Source organism: Neovison vison, chromosome 13, assembly GCF_020171115.1.
Source record: "Neovison vison isolate M4711 chromosome 13, ASM_NN_V1, whole genome shotgun sequence".
Taxonomy (NCBI): domain Eukaryota; kingdom Metazoa; phylum Chordata; class Mammalia; order Carnivora; family Mustelidae; genus Neogale; species Neogale vison.
Genome location: NC_058103.1, coordinates 146,074,450 through 146,091,698, shown reverse-complemented (window position 1 = coordinate 146,091,698; position 17,249 = coordinate 146,074,450). Strand labels below are relative to the sequence as shown.

General features: G+C 57.3%; 1 protein-coding gene across 1 annotated transcript; it reads left to right on the top strand.

The window, feature by feature from the left end:
• Positions 1-1,488: 1,488 nt before the first annotated feature.
• Positions 1,489-16,086, top strand: HAPLN3 (hyaluronan and proteoglycan link protein 3). Its single transcript, XM_044229997.1, has 5 exons — positions 1,489-1,613; positions 10,222-10,359; positions 12,660-13,028; positions 14,484-14,786; positions 15,223-16,086. The coding sequence occupies exons 2-5, from the start codon at positions 10,245-10,247 to the stop codon at positions 15,507-15,509; spliced, it is 1,074 nt and encodes a 357-aa protein (XP_044085932.1). The 5' UTR covers positions 1,489-1,613; positions 10,222-10,244; the 3' UTR covers positions 15,510-16,086.
• The last annotated feature ends 1,163 nt before the right edge of the window (positions 16,087-17,249 follow it).

Sequence of the window (17,249 nt, the reverse complement as noted above, 5' to 3'; positions counted from 1 at the left end):
CCCCCTCTCCCAGGAGTCCGGTCTACTTTCTGTTCCTGGTTTAAATACTTTCTGTTCCTGGTTTCTGTTCCTGGAGTCATTAGGAACTCAGGTTGGAAAACCGGAGCTCACCTCTTGATTCTGAGGGGCCTTAGGCAATTTACTGAAATCTCTCTGGGCCTCCATTCCTTTGTCTGTAAAATGGAACTAACAGGACCAGCTCCATAGCCTTGTGGAGGCTGACAGAGGAGATCCCCAGATGCAAAGTCTGGCTCTTTGGAGGCCTCAAACATGGGTCGGAAGCCTGCAAGAATTTCCTAATTGGTGCTCAAGCCTTACTTCTCCAGTCCGTCTCCACTCAGAAGTCAGACGGGTCTCTCCTCATGGAGGAACCTTCACTGGCTCTCTGATGCCTGGCATTCACTTCGGCCAGTGTGCTCTCATGTGCTCCTGGCTCACGTGTAACACACACACACACACACACACACACACACAGGCACGCGCAGATGCACCCACGCATTTGAAGTCTGTTTAGGAAGACTCTGGACTCCGTGACCCTGTGACATGTGGCCTTTCTCCTGACTAGGGTCAAAGGACTCTAGGCTTTTCTGCTGAGGGAAACTGTCCAGCCCAGGACCCTTGTTGACCAGGGTGGAAACAAAACACCCTTTCCAAACAGAAGTCCTAGGAGGTGGTGGTGCCTGCCAGATGGCTGAACAGACAGAAGTCCGGACTCGGAGGGAGGGCCCTGCCCCTGTTGGAGCACCAGTCAGAATCCTGGTTGCCCCTGCTGGCTGCTGGGAGCACCCCTAACTTTGCCTTCCCTTCCCCCAAGACCACTGTTTTTTTTTTTTTTTTTCCAAAGATTTCATCCATTTATTTGACAGAGAGAGATCACAAGTAGGCAGAGAGGCAGGCAGAGAGAGAGAGAGGAGGAAGCAGGCTCCCTGCTGAGCAGAGAGCCCGATGCATGCGGGACTCGATCCCAGGACCCCGAGATCATGACCCGAGCCGAAGGCAGCGGCCTAACCCACTGAGCCACCCAGGCGCCCCAAGACCACTGTTTCAAGCCCCTTCTCCGAAGGTCAGTGTCCTTGTGCCTGACATTAGCTAACAGTCTGCCTGGGGATCTCATGATGGCTAAACTCATGGGCAGGAGGGAGGTCACGGACCCCTTGCCTCATCTGGGCCGTAAGCACACAGAACGTTTATCCTTCCTGCTCCTGAAAGTGGGGGGCAGCCATTGCCCGCCTGCTGAGTGCTGGAGAGGGGTTCCCCCTGTTTAGTCCCACTGTTTTTGGTAAACCAGAGTGTTCCAAGGGGAACTTCCTCAATAACGCACTTCTTCCATCTCCCACTTACCCTCTCCAAGCTGTGCCAGCAACTCCTGCACATTCCCTTTACTCCCCACTAGCATCTCAGAGTTGGAGCCCAAGAGCCTCCCTTTGGGCCCAGCCCTTGGGAGGGAAAGGGGCGTGTGTTCCTTTAAGGGGCTGGCCCAGCGGGAACGCGGGGGTTTGTCCGCAGCCGCTTCCTCTCAAGCGGTTCGGGGTCCCCCAAATCCGCCCGCTTCCTCGGACCCCGACAGCCCCGGGCTGGGAACGCTGCAGCCGTCCAAGAGCCGCCTGGGGACAGTGAGTAGCTGGGGGTGGCCGGGCTGCTGGGTCCCTCTGCGGGCCGTGTCCACCGCACTTTGGTTCTCCTGCGAGCCCCCACGTCTCCCGGGGCAGGGTAGGGGAAACGCGCTGGAGGAGTGCCCCGGGCACCGCCGGGCTGTGATCGCTCCTGGGGCGCGCCCTGGGCGCAAGTTCGTGGGGAGCAGCGTGGGGGCGCGGGCGGACCTGCGCGAAACCCCGGGGCGCGCCACGAGGAGGCACATCCCCAGCGAAACCCGATGCCTCCGAGACCACCGCCCGGTCCAGCCCCTTTGCCACCGGGGCCCGCCGGATCCCTGCCAGTCTCGGGCGGTCTGGGTCCTGCAGCCTCCCGCGCCGTGCGCGGCGCGCCGGGCTCTGTCCCGGCACGTGTCGGGTGCTCCGGGGTCCGCCGGAGGCCGGGGGTGGGGTGAGGGGTTGGGGACAACCCGCGGGGGCGGCAGGCGGCAGACCTGCGCCCCTTGGCCTCTGCCGCCCCCTCGGCTGTCCCAGGCATGCGGGTCGGTTTCAGGCTGCGATTCGCGGGCGTTTCTGCCTTAGGGCGGCGAGACCAGAGTCGAAGAGGGAGGGCGGCCAGTAGCGCCCTGGGTGGGAGATGGGGTCGCTCGGGGAGGCATTTAGGGCCGGTGGGCAGCCAGGAAGGAAGCAGGGCGGGCGCTTGGACCCGGCTCTGTCACCAACTCGCTGGGTGGCCCCAGCAGCCTGTGTGACCCAGCGTGGACCGTGGTGCCCAGCGCTGACCCCCGGGGTGCCTCTGCTCTCTGCAGCAGGGGGAGGTGATTGAGAGGCGCCCTGGCCTCTCCCCCGCGGCCCCGCGTGAGCCAGCCGGCTGGAATGCTGGTAGGAAACACCTCCGGCTTTCAGTTTCCGGGGGCCGCGGGTTTCAAAGGCGCCTGTGAAGCCTTGTCGAAACAGGGGGCACCGAAGTCTGATTCTTGCCCGGGAACCCGGGCTTGGAGAAACCTGGAGGGCAATACTGCCCCCTGCTGTTGGATGGGGGAACGCTCCTCTCCGCGGCACAAATGAGGAGAGCCTGGGGGGGCCCCATCTTCCTTCCGAGGGCTTCCCCTTATTCTGCTGTGGGGACGGGTCCCGAGGCACGTGGTGCTGGGAGAAGCAAAGGGTGGGCGGTCAGGGACATTTGAAATTTCTCTTACCGCTGCCTGTTTACCAAAGATAAAGCCTTGGATACTTCCCTCGCCTCCATGCTCTTGGCCTCAGTTTCCCCAGCTGTGAAGAGAAGGCAATGGTGACTGCTTTCTCTCCTGGGCAGTGAGAGGGGTGAAGGATCCACCGAAATAAGGGGAGACTGCACCTTTAACGTAGTAATAACTGCTCTATTTTGTGAGTGACAGCTTTGCAGACTTTCTCTCCTTTAATTTTCTGACCAGAGATATTTTCTTTATAAGTGTTATAAGTGTTGTGACCTCCATCTGACAGATGAGGAAAGTGAAGTTCAGTGACTTGCCCTCTGATACACTGTTAGTAATTCGGGGGAACCAGAACCAAATCCTGGTGGCCGGTCTGATTCTAGAACCCGAAATCTGCCGCTATGTTCTTCTGCCAATGCATACGAGCAACAGTTTGTGGAACATCTGTTGTGTGTTAGGGCTGGACACAATTCATTGTATATAATCCTCTTCACGTCCTAGAGTGAGGTTCTAGATGAGGAGAGGAAGCACAGAGAGGTTGAGTAACTAGCTCAAGGTCACTCAGCAGGGTGCAGGTGTGTCTTTGCCCAGGCAAAGCTCCAGCTGACTTGGGGAGCCTCCCATGACCCCCACGGTAGCCAGGGTAGGGGAGCCCAGGCTGTCCATTGCTTCCTTGAGTGGTAGTGGTTGACTTTTCGCCTAACATTCAGGATGGTCGTTTGTTTTCAACTGCTGAGCTTTCCCGTTAATCTGCTCTGGAGACCGGGAAACTTCTGTTCAGAGAAGTCAAATGAGCCAGCCAGCAGGTGGCAAGTCTAATGGGACGCCTCAGGCTTTGTGTGCTGCCCTGGTGTCAGAGAGGCTGGGAGAGGGGGGCCAACTTCCATCTGGGTCAGAGCCCCTGGACACTGGGCTGATCTTCAGAACTCACTGTTTTTCTTGGGACCCCTCCCCGCATTCTAAGGTTGCATGATTGCTGGGTTAACATCCAGCAAAGGCCAGGTCACACCTCTCCTGTGGGAATGGTTTGTTGGTTTTTTTAGGTAGGCTCCATGCTCAACATAGGGCTTGAGCTCACGACCCAAGATCAAGAGTCACACGTTCCACTGACTGAGCCATCTAGGCACCCCTGCAGTCGTGTTAGTAAACCAGAGAGTGGGTATCCAGACTGGAGAGGGGACCAAAGTAATGAAGGAGAACAAGGGCTCCTTTGGGGCACCTGGGGGTCTCATTCGGCTAAGCGTCTGCTCTCAGCTCAGGTCATGATCCTGGGATCGAGCCCCGCATCAGCCTCCCTGCTGAGCATTGGGTCTGCTTGTCCTTCTCTACCCGACCCCCCCCACCATGCGCTTTCTCTAATAAATAAAATCTTAAAAAAAAAAAAAAAAAGCAAAAAGCAAAAAGCAAAATTTAGGGCTGTCTTTAGCTGGAAAGAAGGAACCAGAAGGAGGACATGCCCTGGAGCTAAGGCAGGTAGAGAGCCAGAATGGTTCTTCTAGAATGTCAATCAGATTTGTGGCCATCCTCCACTGGAAACCCTCCAGTGCCTTCCCTTCAGCGGGCTGCGTCTGGTCCTGTGCCTCTGCCGGGGGATGGGGACATCACTTCCTGCCTCCCTCCCTCTTGCTCCGCACTGGACTTCAAGCCCTTCCAGCCAAAGGCCTTTCTTTGCACTTGCTGTTCCCTCCCCTGGAATGCTTTTCCCTGGGATTCTCAGAGCCCACACCTTCAGTTGGTGCCCTTCTCAGGGAGGCCTTCCTGACCCATCCTGTCTCTGGCGGCCCCTCTCCCCTGCTCAGCCTCCTCTGTCAACTTGCCACACTGTGACAACACGGATGTCCCATATCCTATTTGCTGCCTGCTTTCCTCCCTGGAATGGAAGCTCTGGCAACATCTGATTTGTATCCCGCGGGCTGGAAACTGTGCCCAGCACGGGGCAGATGTGGGACAAGTACTTGCTGAGTGAATGAGGTCCCGTTCCAGCTCCTTCATCCATCTCCTGATGAAGACCGTCACTTTAGCTATGCAACTTTGCATTTCTTTTTTGAACGATTTTATTTACTAATTTTTGAAGGGGGGAGTGCGCCCGCACACGTGTGTGAGTTGGGAGAGGGGCAGAGGGAGAGAATCTCAAGCAGACTCCTTGCTGAGCGCGCCCAGCCAGACTTGGGGCTCCATCCCACGGCTCCGAGATGACGACCTGAGCCAAAACCGAGGGTCGATGGCCCAGCCGAATGAGCCGCCCAGGCGCCCTGCAACTTAGCATTTCCGAACCTCCGTTTCCTTGTCTGTATAAGGGGGATAAAAATTCTGACACTGAAACCCACAGGCAATGACATTGGTACAAATGCGCTGTCGAGCGGAAGGTGGTCCTCCTATAGGACAGATCCTTATGGGGGCTGGCTGGAGAGCTTCCAGTAGAGTCCCGCCCCTGCCGTCTTGGCCACCTGACCTTCGGACAGTTGCTTCATACCCTTGTGCCTCTGTTTACCTGTGGAGGAACTGGGGAGAGTAAAATTCTGTCTGGGGTGGGGGGTGGTTCTTGGAAGGGTCAAGAGAGCTGCTGGCCATAGAAGCCCTTTAAAACCAAGGGAGTGTAGGGGGTGGGGTTTTGGAGGCTGGGAAGCGGTGCCTAGGAGCTTGCTGGAGGCTCCGGAAGGTGCTACAGTCTTTCCTGCCTCAGTGCATGTTTCTGAACAATGAAGGACCTCACCCACGACTGGGGAGAACGATGGGGGACTGAGGTCAGAGTGTCATGGAGCGGCGTTGGTCCAGGGTGATCTTTCTCAACATGCTGACATATTGGACCACTAAAACAGCATGTCTCACAAGCAAAGAACAAACCTAAGCAAGCTGTGGATTCCTTAAGACAAATGCTGATACTCCTGCAGAAAAGCACACATACGAAGGTCACTCCCCGGGCTCTTCACTGTTCCGTGTTCAAAACTCAGGGACCAAGTAGACTTGGATAACGCAGTATCCCTTCCCATCCCACTGTCCCGCCTCTTGAGATCCAAACTCACACCATCTCAACTCAAGGATCCCGGGGTGGAGGAGGGGTGCCTGTATGGCAGCTTTGTGCAAATTTTTCTGATAAGTGCAGGAATCCCTTGGCAAAGTTGCAAAGCCATTTCCCTTGAGTTAAAAAAAAAAATGATTGAAGAAGATGGCTCCATCTGGCTCAGATTCTTAATTTTGGCAAATCTGGTTTCTCCTGGAATCCAAGGTCCCTGAAAACCTACATCTCAGAGGAGGAAGCCCTTAACCGGAGGTGAAGGCTGCAAAGGCTGATTGACAGGGCGTGCTGGGTGCCAAGGTCAGTGGAGAGAATTCACGGTGCCGGTGTTCTTTATTAGGACTCTATTAGGTTTTGTCAATTGCTGGTTACAAAGCTGCATATGTTTTGAGTAATGTGCCCCAGCCTTATTTTCCCCCCTACCCTATTATTTAATTGCAAAAATCTGTTTTTTCAGGCACATCTCTATCACTTTGTGGCAGAAACACCTGCATTTGCTCTTCCCAGGGAAGCCTTTTCTCGATGGAGGGTGTCTGGGCCTGATGAGCCGCTGTGAGGAGAGGCTGGGGACATGGCAGGCCGAGACCCGACCGGCCCCTTCCCTGGCACAGGCTGCGAGTGTCCAGGGACACGGCAGGGCCTGTCACACCCAGCTCAGTATCAACAGCCTCTCGGTTCTGGTTCCAGACGTGGGACCTTAAGGAAGGGAAAGGAAACTCCCCTAGGAGGGCCTGCTGTGTGTGCTCTGCACACGTCACCTCTTGGAATTTGACGTGGTCGTTCTGGACTTTGGAGCTGGTTGTGGGTTCAGATCCCAACTCTGCTGGGTCCTTGCTGGGTGACCTTGGGCCGATGAGTTCATCTCTCTGCGCCCTTGGTCCTCCCAGCGGTACAGTGAGATACTAGAAGGTCCCACCTTCAAGGCTTGTGGTCAGGAGTAAGTGAGATAGTAAGTGCTCATTAAACTCAGTTGTATTTTCAGGCCAAGGAGAGCGGTCCAAGTGAGGCTCAGCTGGGTTCACAAAGAGACTCAAAATGGGGGACTTCAATATGCTATGACTTTCTCTCATGGTGACACCGTGCACTGGGGGCAGTCCAGGGCTGGTGAACCTTGCTTTGCCGTTCAACCCATGATTTACATTTCTGAAACTCAAAGGGGACCTCTGGTTGCCAGCAGGTGGAGGGGGAAAAAATGCCAGGGAGCGGGATCCCGTTTTTTTTTTGTTTTTTTTTTAAAGATTTTATTTATTTATTTGATAGATAGAGATCACAAGTAGGCAGAGAGGCAGGCACAGAGAGGGGGGAGCAGGCTCCCTACTGAGCAGAGAGCCCGATGTGGGGCTTGATCCCAGGACCCTGGGATCATGACCTGAGCCAAAGGCAGAGGCTTTAACCCACTGAGCCACCCAGGCGCCCCTGGGATCCCTGTTTTAGTCCAAGAGCTGTGTGTGGCACGTGTTACTTCGCTCACAGCCCTTAACCAGCACGGAATCCCATGGGCCCCTCTTCGCTGCAGAGGGAGGCTGAGATCACAGCTTCGTGCTGGCCGGTCACGTGCTTCTCCAGAACTAGGTGACTGCAGAGAGAAGTCGAGCACGTGGGTGAGGCCTAGCTCATGGTGAGTTTTAGGAGGTTCCTTTCACACACGAGGAAACCTGCCTAGAATCACGCAGCGTGTAAGGGGTGGAGATGGGGTTTGAACCCAGATCCTCCCATCCCCGGACTTCTGTACTAGGCTGCGGATTGTGCTGTCTGGTGGGGCTGCTCCTTGCCAAGAAGCGAGAGCTCAGAAGGGCCTCGTCCTACAGCTGTGCTCGGCACAGAGGGGGCTCTGGGGCTCAGATCTCCCCCAGAGGCCTATAAGAGTAGCAGATTCTATGTGTCAGCTTTCCCCGAATCTGCTTTTTTTTTGTTTGTTTTTTAAAGATTTTATTTATTTGACAGAGAGAGATCACAAGTAGACAGAGAGACAGGCAGAGAGAGAGAGAGAGAGAGGGAAGCAGGCTCCCTGCTGAGCAGAGAGCCCGATGCGGGACTCGATCCCAGGACCCTGAGATCATGACCTGAGTCGAAGGCAGCGGCTCAACCCACTGAGTCACCCAGGCGCCCCCGAATCTGCTTTTTCTCCAGCAAGGGCTCCTCACGGTCCTGGAAGCAAGAAGGTTCCCTGCTGAGTCCCACCGCCCTTCCTTGCAGATTCCATGCTTTCCTCGTTTTCTTTTTAAAGATTTTACTTAGAGAGCGAGAGAGACGGAGTACGAGCTGGGGCAGAGGGGGGTGGGAGTGGGGAGAGCGAGAAGGACAAAGCAGACCCCCCTGCGGGACTCCATCCCAGGACCCCAAGACCATGACCCGAGCCAAAGACAGACACTTAAGTGACTGAGCCGCCCAGGTGCCCCATTTCTTTTTCTTTTCTTTCCCCCTCCCGTCCCCCCACCTCCCCGCTCTGGTCTCTTTTAGCTGTTCTCCCACATTCTGGTCTCCGTACAACAGGCATTCACGGGGCCGCAGCCTTGCAAATCATAGCAAAGGGGCAGTTCTCATGTTCTGCTTTGTCCATTTTAAATTATACCCTAAGCCTGTTTCCACATTGCCACATGATAATCACGGTCGGACTTCCAGATGCCCGCTGCGCTCTGGCCTTGCCGCCCCACTGTTCACCTTCAGCACAGGCCCTGGACGGGTGCTCCTGACCTTGTGGCTCCTCTGCTTATGGCTGTTCCTGGCACCGTAGGACTTTTGGGACCAAGGCGAGAGGGGAAATCCTGGTCTGGAGACCAAAGAGCATCTAGATGCTGGGCCCGCTGACCCCTCTCACCACCTCTGCCCTGGATCAGCTAGGGTTTTGGCTGGAAGCAGAATTCACCCTGGTGGTTCCAATAAAAAAGCTTTAATGAGGAAGAACTGGTTGACTTCCAGAGAAGGGGGTGGGGGGAAACCCTCGAGGGACTGGAAGACGCAGACACAAGCAAGTTCCCTACCCCCAGGCCTGGGAGGGGCTGCGGGAAGGGGAGGAAATGCATTACACACCCCAGGAGAGCAAGTGCTGGGGAGAGGAGCCCACAGCAGGGCTGTGGTCGGTCACAAGGCAGCTTCTCCTTCCTCCTGCCCCTCTGCTGTGGCTGCCTCCCGTTGGCCGAATCCTGCTGGAAGCCAGAGGCAGGACCCCAGAGAAGCTTCACAGGGACCAGTGCAGGGCAGAGAAAAGCACAAACGGAGAACTTAGAGCACATTCCCAGCACCCCCACGGGTTCTCTTTGGCCTCTGGGCCTTTGCATTTGCCGGGCCCTTGCTGGGCACACCCCAGCATCCTTTCCACCTAGCTGACTCCTGTGTCTTCAGTCTCTTTTCCTGCTCCTTGTCTCTACCCCACCTCTGCATTCCCCACACAGCATCCAGACTTCTGCCCGTGACTCTACCCCGTCTCGGGCACTGAGTTCCTCCAAGGCTGCCGGTCTTTTAAATCAAGGGCTCAGCAAATGGTAGCGAGGGGGCGGGGAAAATGAGGGGGAGGTGAGGGATGCACTATTCGCCTTGGGCGCAAAATACACCAGGGGAGGAGAGTCTGTGTGCACCAAAAAACCTTGGTCATCAAGATCTAATATTTAAGGACGCCTGGGTGGCTCGGTTGGTTAAGCAGCTGCCTTCAGCTCGGATCGTGATCCTAGCGTTCTGGGATCGAGTCCCACATCAGGCTCCTTGCTCGGCAGGGTGCCTGCTTCTCCCTGTGCCTCTGCCTGCCTCTCTGTCTGCCTGTGCTCTCTCTCTCCCTCTGCCTCTGACAAATAAATAAAAAAAAAAATCTTTTAAAAAAAAATCTAATATTTAATGCAATATTTAAAAAACAACCCAACAAACAAACTACAGCCCAAGGCCTAGTAGCCTGTTTCATGTGCATGTCCACCGAAACTGGGATGGCCCCCAGAAGTGATCTAGCTTTTTCTTTTTGACCTTGACTCAGGAAATAAATCTTTGGGGTCCCCGTTACCCCCCAGCAGCGGCTCAGGACTGAGACAAAAGCTGGACAATGCGGGACTCCCCTCACTAAACGTGAATTCACCCGAGATTTTCAGTCTAGTCTAGGCTCTTCGGTGCTCACAACTTTCAGATCCAATCGTGCCGTCTGAAAATTACTGATCCTGTCCCATCGTCCTGTGTAATTTTTCTCCGCGGACTCCGTGCTTCCTCCTCACTCCTCCCTAGGCTTTGCTGGCTTGCTTCTGGCCCATCTGGCCTGGGGGGTGCAGTCCCCCGAGGGCAGGGACCTGGGCTCGCTCCCCTTTGTCTTCTCGGCTCTGAGGGCAGGGTGTGATGATCCGTAATTGCCAGCTGAGCGAGTGAACAAGTGGGTGCTACGACCCGGGGGTCCCCGGACCTCGGCAGCAGGCTTCTCTCATTGGCTTGTTTCTCTTCTCCCCAGCCTGCCCCGGACGCCCTGGCGCCATGGGCCCACTGCTCCTGGTGCTGCTGTACCCGCTGTCCTGCGTCTCCGGCCTGCCTTTCTACAATGGCTTCTACTACTCCAACAATCCCAGCTCCTGGAACAGCCACGGCGAAGGTGGGCGGCCTCCTGGCTCTGGCTCAATGCCTCGCCCGGGTGACCGGTGACCAGGACCTCTCCGGGCTCCTGCTGGGATAAGCAGGCTCCATTCCGGGATAGGGGACGGGGCGTGGAGCCTGGGGCCCCTTCTCCCTCTGGGTCCTGAAGCAGACCAGGCGCATTTCTAAGACAAGGCCAGGGACGGTCCACTTACTCTGTGTTTGCTGGTCCCTCGGCCTGGAGGGCGTCAGAGCCGAGTGCACTTAAAGACAATCATCTGTGCGCTTCTGGACGCTGCCGAAGTCCGGACGCTGCCGGTTCTCCGAGATCCAACTTAAGTGGATCTCCCCCGTTGTCCCCAGGGGAAAAGGGAGTTTGAGGTTAGAGAGATGTGAGTCTGAATCTTAATTTTGCCACTTTGTACCTAAACAGCTTTGGGCTGGTGACTTTTTTTAGGTGGGGGAGAGGCAGAGGGAGAGAGAATCATCAGCAGGCTCCGTGCTCAGCACAGAGCCCGACTCGGGGTTTGATCTCACAACCCTGAGATCACGACCTGAGCCAAAAATCAAGAGTCAGATGCTTGACAGACTGAGCCCCCCCGAGGCGCCTCTGGGCAGGTGACTTTTTAGTTAGCAGCTGGTGTACCTACTATGCGCCAGGCACGCTTCTCAGTGCCGTCCATACGCTGCCTCATACAATCCTCAAAAAACCCTGGCGTAGCAGCCAGGTTGACAACCAGCACCGTGAGGGCACCCGCCCCCCCACGCTGATGGGCAGCCCCGAAAGCGGATATTGTGGATTATTTCATTTCCTAGATGAGGAAACCGAAGCTCACAGGGTTGAGCCAGCCTCCCAGGGCCCACGGATCCTAAGAACCTTCCCTGAGATTTGTCTGTGGCAGGACTGGGGACCCAGTGCCATGAGCCTCCCTCAGGCTCTCGGGGAACAGGCGCTCCTCACCTCTCCCTGTGCCCCGTGGCCGCTGATGGACCCGAACTTGTGTCTGTGTCGCTCCCATCTAAGTCTCTGGGGTCACATCTCCCTCGGCCCCCTTCTAAGAAGACACGTGGGACTGCAATCTGTCATCCGGGCTCCTCTCTTTCCCGTAGAAGGCAGCTCCCACAGGTGCCAGGAATTCGGACCCGGCTCTCCCCCTCCTCGTCCCCCAGAGTTCGTGAGACAATGGCAACTTTACTGAGATTCAAGGAAACTTAAAAACTTAAACCTTCTACCCATCCTGTTACCGCTCTCCCTTCAGGCCCTGAATATGTGCGCCCCAAATCACCAATAATCCCCCACACCTGGGGGCACCGTTGCTAACATGTCCCGTGGGTCCCTCCCGCCTTTGAGAGACGATCGAGAAAATTCTTTTTCTCCTCCTGCTCTATATGTAGGCTTGGGAGTCTCCCTGCTACTTCATAGAATACAGTGTTTTTCCAAGGTCAAGCAGTGTCAGCTCTGTGTTTATTCGTACCCAGGAGGCCTGCTGGGTATATGTATAGGATTAGAGGTACATTGGCTCCATCAAAAGTCCCGACTTCCTGTCACCCGCACTTCTAGGCGTTTGAGGAGCATCGGGGAGAACAGTTGGACAGAAAGTGAAGGGCAGGCTGTGCTCTCCCACGGCCACCGTGGTGGCTCCCTCAGGGAGGGCTGCGTCCTCGCCAGCCGCCTGAGAAGGAGGTGCTCTGGTGCCTACTATATCAGGTAGCTTCTTGGGCACAACAAACTGAGCAGTTTAAGGCAACAGTCATTTTTAGTGGTTTTTTGGTTTTCTTTCTTTTTTTTTTTTTCTTTTTTTGGTTGTTGTTTTGGCTCGTGATTCCAAGGGTCAGCATTCTGGGCTGGCATCCACATCCTTGGTCCCAGCTGTGCTCACTCCATTGACTGTGCCTGCACTCGGTAAGACAGGTCAGCTGGGAGCTGGTTGGCCTAGGATGGCCCCAGCTGTGAGGGCTTGTCTCTGCTCCCCGTGGGCTCTCCCTCTCCAGCAGGTGCACCCAGGTTCATTGTCGTGGGGGTTGGCAAGGTTCCGGGGAAAGAGTGGACCCAGGCTGAGAGCAGGCACAGGGAAATAGTCACTTCCGTCACGTTCCTGTGGTCAGAGCAAGTGACGTGGCGAGCAGGGGTTTAAGGGGGAGGGGAAATGACGTCCCCTCCTGATAGGAGACGCAAAGCCGCAGTGCAGAGTGCGTGGGATGGGGAGGAGCGGAGCATTAGGGCCATTCCTGCAAGGTGTGACTCTGAGGATGGGGTGGTCCTCGCAGGGGCACGGGTGGGCTGGAGAAGGCCCCATTGGCACCCCACCTCTCTCCCAGGCATCTTCAATGGGGTGAAGCTGGTGGTAGAGACGCCCGAGGAGACCCTGTTCTCCCACCCGGGGGCCAACGTGACCCTGCCCTGCCGCTACCACTACGAGCCAGCCCCGCTGTCCCCGAGGCCCGTGCGCGTCAAATGGTGGAAGCTGTCGGAGAACGGGGCCCCCGAGCTGGATGTGCTCGTGGCCATCGGGCTGAGGCACCGCACCTTCGGGGACTACCGAGGCCGGGTGCGCCTGCGGGAGGATGGGGAGCGAGAAGCGTCACTGCAGATCCGGGACGTGCGGCTGGAGGACTCTGGGCGCTACCGCTGTGAGGTCATCGACGGGCTGGAGGACGAGAGCGGCCTGGTGGAGCTGGAGCTGCGGGGTGAGGCCCCGGTGGGCGGGCAGGGGGGTCCTGGGGGCCCGGGCCACGGGGAGAGGGCCCCGAGAAACCGTCTAGAACTCTGTGCCTTGGACAGCCATACAGTCCTCAAAACAACCCCACGGGGAAGCTACTGCTGTCATCGCCCGCATTTTACAGATGAGGAAACAGAGGCACAGGGAGGCCAGGTAACTTCCCTAAGATCATACTGCCCACAAAAGGGAGCGCAGGAGTTCGACCCCCAGGCAGTCAGGCTCCAGAACCCACCACTCCCCCGGCTCACACCTTACTCAGAGGGCAACCGGAGCTGAGGCTCCGGTGGGGGGTTGTAAGTGGCACAAACCAAGGAGGCCGCCCCGTGTGAGTGGCAGGAGTGGTGGGCACTGGGGCCATGCGGCTGAGCCCTCGTCCTGTCCCATAGGAGTGCCCTCCCTACTCAGGCCCAGGAGCAGACCCCACACAGCCAGGTTTTCTGACTTGACGAGAGAAGCATATACTTTCATGCGAAATCTCTGAATTTTTCTGTAAAATCTTCTAATGAAAAAAAAAAAAGCAAGAGTCACAACTCTGTTTTGTGCAAACCATTCAGAGTTCGCACGCCAGACCTTGTGTGTGCGCTCCCCGGGGGCAATCTCTAGGGACAGTTACCCTCTCTGTCCCTAGGACGGGCTATGTGTCCCTCTACCTCTCCTACCTGTGAGGGAGGCAGCTGGGAGGCATAGAGGACCGTGTTCTGGCTCCACACCCAGCCCGCCCCAGCTGTGGCACCCTGCGTAGACGCCCCATCTCCTCGGAGCTCCGTCCCTTCCAGTGTGAAACGAGGGCCTCCTCTACCTCCTTGAGAGGAGATGAGGATAAAAGGCAAGTCAGGGACCTTTCCCATCAGCATCCTGGTCTAGTCCAGACGGCGGCTAGTGGGGTCAGACTCCGCACCGCTGATGTTGGGTATGACAGGGAGGGGGGTCCGTGTGGTCAGGGGAGAGTCCCCTGCCAGCTCCCAACCTGCTCACTGTGTCCTCATGTGATGGAAGGGGTGTGCGACCTCTGTGCGGCCTCATAGAGGGACACTGGTCTCATTCACAAGAGCTCTACCCTCATGACCTCAGTACCTCCTCGGCCCCACCTCCAGAGACCATCCCATTAGGCCTTGGGATTTCAACAGAAAGTAAGGGGACACACCGAGACCACGGCACAGGGGCTCTTGCGGCAGCCCTGCAAATTCGGGGGTATGTCCGTTCTATAGGTGGGGACATTAATTGCCTGAGTCCTTTGTGACATTCATGAGCTAGTCTGTGTTTCCTGAGTACCGCCGGGTAGCGGCCCAGTCCTAGGAGGGCGGCAGGAAGCAGACGGAGACTCTGCTTCAGACCCGGACGTGGAGTGGGGATGCAGGAACTGGAGTCTCCAGCTCGCTGGGCCCCTGCGCACCCCTCAGGCCCCTCTTTCCTCCCTCCCCAGGCGTGGTCTTTCCCTACCAACACCCCCGAGGGCGCTACCAGCTCAACTTCCACGAGGCCCAGAGGGCGTGCGAGGAGCAGGACGCGGTGGTGGCCTCCTTCGAGCAGTTGTTCCGGGCGTGGGAGGAGGGCCTGGACTGGTGCAATGCGGGCTGGCTGCAGGACGCCTCGGTGCAGTACCCCATCGCGCGAGCCCGGCAGCCCTGCGGCGGCCTGGGCCTGGCCCCCGGCGTGCGCAGTTACGGCCCGCGTCACCACCGCCGGCACCGCTATGACGCCTTCTGCTTCGCTCCTGCCCTCAGGGGTGAGTACGTGGGCCCGGGCTGGGAGGGCAGCCTCTGGGGAGCCTTGGGACCCCTCTGCCTGCACTGCCAGCACCTTACCTGGAGGTCTGGAGTCCTGCAGGGCTGGAAGCCACGTCTGGCTGCGTTTGAGGGCTTTGCTGCTGCTTCACCCCCACCACTGGTTTCCTTGGTCGTCGGACCTTTTCTGAGAGCCTCCCGTGTGCTGGGGCCACACTAGGGCACCCCAGACAAACAGAGCACGGTCTCTGAGGGGGTCAGAATTCGAAGGTACCTCCCCAAAGGACACGCGGCCAGTGCCCGCAGCCTCGTGGTTCCCTGGGTTCATCATTGCCAGGTCTGTCTGAGGACATCTGACGGGCGGGCGTGTCTGCGGGCCCCACTGTCCTCTCGGGCTGCCCCCCTACCGCCCAGCCCTCACGCCCCACTTTCCCACAGGGCAGGTGTACTACCTGGAGCTCCCCGAGAAGCTGACCCTGGCCGAGGCAAAGGAGGCGTGCCGGGAAGACGGCGCCCGCATTGCCAAGGTGGGCCAGCTCTTTGCCGCCTGGAAGTTCCGCGGCCTGGACCGCTGTGACGCCGGCTGGCTGGCGGATGGCAGTGCCCGCTATCCCGTGGTTCGCCCGCGTCCCAACTGCGGGCCCCTGGAGCCCGGCGTCCGAAGCTTCGGCTTCCCGGACCCGCAGAGCCGCGAGTACGGCGTGTATTGCTACCGTCGGCGCTAGTCCCTGGAGGGGTTGCCCCGCTCTGCCCCGTCCCGCCTCACGCTGTATTTATTGAGGGGGTGATTTTCTCGCGTGGGTTGGGGCAATTTTTGTATTGTTTTTATACTTCGCAAGTGAAAATTTTTTTAATTACTTTTTTTTTTTTTTTTGTAAATCCAACATTGCAAATCCTCCCTTTGTTCGGGTGGATACCCCAAGGCTCCCCGCTTCCCGGAAGCCCTCTGCCCCTCTCCTCCCGGCCGGTGGAGGTTCGTGGGCTCACAAGGGCTCTCTAGCGTCACCGAGCGCTGCCCAGAGGCCCCCCCCCCACCTCAGCCTGGGGGAGGGCGAGGGTGTCCTCCCCGGGCATCGTGGCCTCCTTCCTCTTCCTCCCCCTCTGCAGAGCTGCTGGCCCAAGTCAGCATGGCTGAGGAGCTAGCGCTGGGAGCGGGTCCCCAGACTTCTGCGTGAAGTCCCAGGAAAGGGAGAAATTTCTCTCTCCAAAAAGTCTGTATTTTGTTCCCCTTTTCCCCTGCTCAGGGAGTGGTCCTCAGGGGTGTGCGCTCTCTTTGGACAGTAAATGGTGCTGTGACCCCCGTCCCTGTGTCCAGCTCTCTGCCTCATTCAGTCCTGGTGCACACACAGCTCCTCTTCCAGGGAGAGTGGGGGGCAGCACTATTTCAGGGAGCTCTGTGGGCTGCACCTTCCGGCCCCGTGGTTCTGGTTTGCCCGCCCTGAGGCTCTGTGCCCTGGGCACTGGCCCAGCTGCTGGAGCTCTGGCCTGCTTTTCCACCATCTCCACTCCTGGGCTGCGTGTCAGTGGGGGCCCAGAAGAGAAGGATGCGCCTCTCAGGACACAGTGGAGGCTGTGCTCCCCGCCACCCACCCCAATAGGATCTTGGAGACCAGCCCTCTCTGTGCCTCACCCTCTTCCCCCGGCCCCCACCCCAGCTTCAGGAAAGCAAGCCTGCCTCTGCCCAGGCACCCCTCTCTCACTCGGTTATGCAGTCTGTTCCACACGTGGGCCTGTGCTTCTCAAAGCGTGGCCAGGCAGCACCCCTTGGGAATTATTAGAACTGCCAGTTTCTGGGCCCCACCTCAGACCGGCTGTGGGAGAAACTCCGTGTTATCAAAGACGCTCTTGATTCTGATCCAGGTTTGAAAACCACAGATGTCGTAGTGCTCTCAACTGATCCGCTAATCACTTACACAGTTACTGAGCCCCTTCTATGTGACCGTCATTTACTTCTGTCCACTCGTTGTTTCCAGACTCTTGGGTAATCTGGACACGTGTGTATGTTCACCTACAAATACTTGCCCACACGAACACATGCCTGAAAAGATACCAGCAAACTCACAGCAGCACGCACTAACCAGTGCCCAGACTCCTTCCCAAACACCGACGCAGGGGCCCACTGAGCAACTGAGCCGAGCAGGGGGCCCCCATCTGGCCTCCTAAGGAGCAGGCTTGGCAGGGGGTCCTCTGCCTCCACTCAAGGTCTCCTGAGGGAATCCATAAGCCATTGTAATCGCTTTTGTTGATATCCTATAGCCTCCTTGAGGGAAGGACACCCAGACTTTTTGGCTAGTGGCCAGCGAACTAGCTAAGCACAGATACGTGTAGGCAAGATGCCCGTTCCCAGGATGTCTGCCGCTGCTTCTGTTCCCTCCTCTCAATCCTGATGGGCCTCTGCTCTTGACTCGCTCTCCCAAGCATCTCCCAGGGGAGCAGTGTGCGATCAAAGAACCAAACTATACAAA